Here is a 6,405-nt window from a genome sequence, read left to right on the forward strand (position 1 = left end):
CGCTGTTTTTGCGTGAAACAGTGACAAACCAGGTTGTCATGAAAAGTGATTTTGCGTGAAACAATTGACTGGTTGAACTCTAATTTAACCGGAACTGTCATTGTTTTTAACCTTAGGGTTCTACCATTCGTAATTGTTGGTTGACCTTTTCAGGCGTAGATTTCGAAAAGAAAAATTCGTAGGCTATAAATAAGTCTATATAAAATAAGAATTATAAGCTGACAAATAGAATTCTAGCCACGCAAAAGTTAGGTTTAATTTTGTTTTTTTCTTATTAGGGCTATTTGGATAAATGTTGGGTTATATCCTGCAATTTGATTCACATAGGCCTTAAGACAGGAAGTCAAGAGTTTGAATATGCTTTTGAAAACTTATGTAGATACTTGGAAATCTTTGTTTCATCCTTTTGATGCCCTAGGCTTGACCTTAGTTTGGTAATTTGGCTTCAGAGATAAAACCTTGATGAAGCAAGACCCTAGTGGTTATAAAGCATTGTTAATCCAATTACTATTCTTACTAGATGCTTCAAGATGTGTTGCATCTTTGTCAGAACTCTTTACATTTCAGCCTTACCCTATAGGGCCATGGATAAATTTTCAGGTCAAACTCTAGTTTGGCTACTGTTTGCTATCTTAGAAATGGGTTAAGTCAGGAAAATAGAACTTCCAGTAATGAATCCAAAGCAAAAAATACGTAAAATTCTAGTTTAGCTAATTTTCACTATATTGGAAAGGGAATAGGTTACAAGAATGAAACTCAGTAATTAATCCAGGGTCAAAAACATTCTGGGAAGGTACTGCCAGGCTTCTATGTCAATCCTTTTCTGATTTCTAAGTCTTAGATAATTGCTTACTCAAAAGGTCTATACCTATACTATTGAAATTTTGACAAAACAAGATTTACCTTAATTTTTATTTATCAGTTTCTTTTACTCTGGCTTTAGCTCTTAAAATGCAATTCCTTTTATTTGAGTAGCATTTTAAGCCATATCAATGTTTTTTTTTCAAAATTTAGGAAATGTCTGCAAATCTTTAAAACCTTATAAAGTGGATTGAGGAAAGCTGTGAAACAGTTTCTTTGTACTCCATGTAAGCAGACCTTCCCAGAACATACTTTAGCCTTTAGACCCATCCCTGAAAGTTTTTTTTCAATCTCACCCCCTGGTGCTCTTTTACACATTGTATAAATTGTGAAGAAATGCCTGCCCCCGTGCTAAAAGTCTTAGAAGTATCTTATATCAAAATACACCTGATACAGTTTAATTTTTTAGAGATGACACATAATAGCATTAAAGCTGAGTATTTGCTTTGCAAGAAATGTGTCCCTTCTGTTGTAAAGCATTTTGGATAGACACTAATCTAACCATGGGCGTATTGCTGTTGCAAATGGTTTTGCTTAAAATGGTTTGGAAAACAAATAGCAAATGTAAATTTGCTTTTTTATCATTATTTAAGACTAGAATATCACAAAGCTATGCAATCACATTGCTTGTTGTATCTTCAGTAAATACAATCCCTGATGGAGTTTTGTTGATACCTGTCTTAAAATTAATTTGTCTAAATAAAATATATTGTTTATGGGACAGTAGAGAAAATGGCAACAACCATGAAGAGTTTTTTTCAATATTTCTTTTTTCAAATAATAGTTCTCTGGTCACATTTGTGTTCCTTGCTAAGTTGTTGTCACTCTGGTTTGGGAATCCTTTGTCCAAGGGGTACAGGTTTAATTCCTGGCATTGCTAGTGTATTTGGTTTTTACCAGCTAAGTATTCACCATGCTAGTTTGCATCTTAAGTAAAGCAATCCCTGCTGGAGCTTTGTTGACACCTGCCTTACAATAACTGGTCTAAGTAAAATACAATGTGTATTGAAGATTAGTGAAAATGGCTGTAAATCCATCTTGATTTTTTTTCAATATTTTTTTTTTTAATAGTTGTTTTACTCTGGTCGTAATAATGTTCTTGGCTAAGTGGAAAGCACTCTTAGTAAGAAATCCTTTGTCCACGGGGTACATGGACAATACATTTGATTCCTAGTATTGCCTGTTTATTTGTTTTAAACGGGGGTCAGTGCTGTTAGACAGATCTAAACCAGCTCTAAATAGGCAAATGGAGAAATATGCAAAAGGTAAGCAGGGAGGGTGTACAAAAGCACAAGATTTCTGGCCCCCAGCCCTTAATTGCAATTCTTGGCCAAAGGGTCACTAAGTGGAAATTAGCACTGCCAGTTTAGACCTTGATGTGTCAGTGCTGCCATACTTACTTACTTGCATATTGGTGTTGAGTTTGCCCACATTTTATCTTCATTACTATCTAAAATCATCTAGACATTCAGCAAACTGTCTCAAGGCACAATTAGTATTGAATAGTTTTTGGGCCTTACTGACTTTCCCTTCATAGCAAAGGTTTATTGTTGTGTATAATGTAGATATTTTAAAGTAATCAATCATTAAGAAGTCCCTTTTAGTTTTATCAAGTTTTTTAGTAATAAACCTTTTTAATTACCTTAAAATATTTATTCAGGTCCTTTACTATTGGCTGCCCTTTATATTACAATAATGATTGAAATATATTGTGGTAACTAAAAATTTGGATAATCCAACCTATTTTACCATCTTAAGGTTGTTTACAAAGGTGTATGAAATATTTAAGTACTGACTTAGCTACAGAAAACTTCTAGATATAATAAAATGTAAGCAAGATGTTTCTTACTTTGACCATATGGAAGCACTAATGAGAGAGTGGGGCATTTGATGCATTTGTAGGATTGAGTGAGATGAGAAATGAAGTGTAGGTTTGATGAGAGATGGCTGGTGAATGTGATGAGGGATGAATGTTTTGCAAGATTTTAAAATTTTGGACAATTTCTCATGTTGACAGTAGAGTGCAGAAGTAAAATTTTGTAATTTTTTTTCTTTGTTTCTGTTATGTTAGACAATGTTGAATATTCTAAAGTGAAGTTTCTTTTTTGTTTGGAATTGTCATGGCCCTAGGGCTTTAGTGCAATACAAATTACTAATGTTTATTCACTTTCTTTAAACAAACACAAGGTCTATGTCTCCTAGCTTTAACAAAGTCAAATGTAATATTAAGACCAGGGATTTCAAAGTAGGTCAAACAAACTTCTGGTAAAAATGAGCAATTTATGAAACATCTAGATTAAAAAAGTCTTTTAGACAACAAAGAAGACAATTGAATAAAGAAAAGTACCTTATATCATAATTGTTGTGCACCCTTAAGATAGAAATGAACAAAGCTTCAATTAAGATTCTGTTTTGTTTAAACAGACAGAAGGGAAAAACCTCCCAGCTTTGACAAATACAATCTCACTTTGTGGCTCCTATCTTTTCAAAGGGGACTTTCTTTGGATTTTTTCTATCCAACTAAAACTGAAAAGGACAGCATGATATACAAGTGACCTTCCAATTACCCTACATAGCAAGAGAAAATCATTAAGTTAGGCTATGCTTTATCTCAATCCCCCTCCCAATGTGCAGAAATATGGCTCAAATTTCATATTTTCAATGCATTTAACCTCCTGTCACCTGTTTTTCTAGCTATTGTTTGTCACATTTGTTTAATTTACAGCTACATGGGATGAAGTTAGAGAGAAAGATTGACAAAACAAATGGAAAATAGGAAATTTCAGCAATACATTTTTGTATTGGGAGGATTGAGGGGTAAAGTAGAGCAAAGTTGTATATAAAATGTGTTACCAGCTATTATTCTAAAAATTATGAAGCATGAATTTTTTTTTTTTTTATTATGTTTCTTTCTCTTCAGGTCCTTCTCAGGTCCAAAATTTTAATAGTTACAGATCAGTCCAGTATGCAAAATTCCCAGACTTAAAAACAGAAGAGGGTTATCACATAAGCTTAGCAATAGCTTCTCAGAGTATGTTTTTAGCTATGGATTAATCACTGAAAGTTTCATTCTCCTAACATAACCCCATTCAAAGATAGCAAAAAGTAGCTAAACTGGAATTTGACTGGAAATTTAATCTATAGCCTGGTAGGCTAGTAGAATTTTATCCTCTGTTTAGGGTAGCTCAACAAAGCTAAAGTCTTATCATTTAGGACTTTTTATAGATGATTTTGCTTTTACAGTATGAATACAACATTTTCCAATATATAACCTGAACAATTTAACCAAAGATTCCACTAATTCAGACCCTTCCTATCTCTTCAAATATACCAGAGAGTATGCTAGATCATTTTTCAATTCTCTCTGACCTCAAATTAATGTGAAATATGTCAAATCCGGAGGAAATTAAGCCAGTGCTAAATCATTTAATTATAATAGAATGACACTCTTAACACTTTACGGATGTTTTATGTTTGAAATTTTTTGCCCAATCCGACAAGTAAAAAGAGTGTTTTCGCGAACCAGTTTTGTTTGAGCTCAACCATATGTAATTTTTTTTTCCGTTTTTGCGTTAAACATACAAGCTGGTTAAACCAAAGCTGTCATTGGTTAAACCAGCTGGTTGACGCGAAAAAAGGCCTTAAGGCTAAATCAAAAGCCAGGTAGCGTTGAGGAAAAACGACCGCTTGATATATTCCGAGGAGACGACGGACGAAGTTAGATACTCTTGGGTACATTTACAGACGTATTAATATTTTAAAGTTGCATTATTCAAAATGCATATATTCAAGAAACTATTCCATACTGCCTAGATTTTAGGCTCGTTTTCAAGAAAAGTTGTTAATAATTAAAAAAAACTAAATGATACTGGACTTCAATTGAGCGCCATTGAAAATAATTCAGTCTTTTTTGAAGAATATGAGTAAAATTAATGAATTGTAAGGCATGCTAGTAGCCTTATATTATTAGTGTAGTGTTTGAGTCGGATTGAGTGAAGTTTATTTATTCGAAACCCAAGCACCTATAAAAAATAACAACAATAAGCTGGGGGTAAATAAATAATGCGCACACTAAGCAATTTGTAAGCAAGCATTACTGCATCTTCTTTCTTTTTTTGAAGAAAGTGCTTGCAAGGTCACATGTCAGGTCATGTTGGGGGCCTTACGACACTTCCGCTTCTGGTGCGTCACGGTGTGAGGTTGGTGGTCGCCAGCCGCGAGTATATGGTGCCTCTGACAGGTGATGTGTCTACCGCGGTAGGCCCTACTGAGGCATGCTCGAGTGAGATAGGCTTCGCTGACATAAGCCCCACCGGGGACGATCTGTTGACGGTCGAAGGGGTGGTAGAGCTGGTTTTTTTTTTATTTTCGCTGGTGACGTTTACTGTTATCTGCTCACTTTCGGTATGGGGTGTTTGGGTATTATCGACACTGTGGCCGGCCATGACAGTAGGGTATGGGTGGCGGTGTGGGGTTGGTTGTCTGAATATGTGAATCCCGTTCCTTATTAGTCTTGAGCTATCAGTTGTTTTGACGATGTAGGACCGCGGGTTGCTATGGCGTACGGTTATCTTTCCCTTGGTCCATATGTCATTTGGTTTTCGTTGGACGAAAACAGTGTCTCCAGCCTCAAGTTCAGAAAGGGGTTTCGCAAATTTGTCATGATGGGATTTCTGGCGTCTTTGCATGACGTTTCGACTATAGAGGAAGTCCGACTTGGTGACGACCTTTGGTTTCAGGTGTTGGTACGTAGAGGGTAGTAAGGATCTAAGCTGTCGACTCTGTAGTAGCTGTGCGGGTGAGGCAAAGTTGTCTACCGTGCTGTTACGGTCCTCTAGGAGAGCTATATACGGGTTGGTACCGATATCCTTTTATTTTGACAGGATTCTTTTACATGTTTGCACGGATTTCTCGACAAGTTCGTTTGTCTTGGGATATATTGGGCTTGAGGTCTTGAGTTCAATTTCCCAAGTCTGAGCAAATTAGTTGAATTTGCGCGAGAAGAGTTGAGCGCCGTTGTCGGATGTCATCTTCTGTGGTATTCCAAAGCGTGCGAAATGATTCTTGAGTTTGCCGATGATTGTCGTTGATGTCTGGTTCTGAAGACGATCGAATTCGAAATAACGGATGTAGTAGTCAACCGTGATATGAAATTGGGCTTTTTCCCATTCGAATAAGTCTACTGCAACGTATTGCCATGGTAGTGATGGAATTTCTGTGTTGATGAGTGGTTCTCTCTGGTTGTTCAAGCCATGGCGGGCACATGTTTTGCATTGTCCAACGAAGGATTCGATGTCGACGTTCATGCCTGGCCAGCATGCCAGCATCCTCGCGCGTTGCTTTGTTTTTTCAAGCCGAGGTGTGCTACGTGTAGCTGGATCAGAGTTTCTTGTGTGAGGACCTGGGGTATGATGATTCTCGGGCCTTTGAAAACTATTCCGTCGACTTCTGCCAGCTCGCTTCTTATGTTCCAGATTGCTGATGCATCAACAGGACATGTTTTTCGAGTCCATGGCCAACCATGCTGCATGACAGACTGAAGAG

General features: G+C 36.5%; 1 protein-coding gene across 1 annotated transcript; it reads right to left on the reverse strand.

Moving 5' to 3' along the window:
- Positions 1 to 5,843: 5,843 nt before the first annotated feature.
- Positions 5,844 to 6,167, reverse strand: LOC136039102 (uncharacterized). Its single transcript, XM_065722586.1, has one exon. It carries the CDS (start codon positions 6,165 to 6,167, stop codon positions 5,844 to 5,846), a length of 324 nt encoding a protein of 107 aa, XP_065578658.1.
- Positions 6,168 to 6,405: the final 238 nt, after the last annotated feature.

This window comes from Artemia franciscana, chromosome 19 (genome assembly GCF_032884065.1).
Source record: "Artemia franciscana chromosome 19, ASM3288406v1, whole genome shotgun sequence".
NCBI classification, from domain to species: Eukaryota; Metazoa; Arthropoda; class Branchiopoda; order Anostraca; family Artemiidae; genus Artemia; species Artemia franciscana.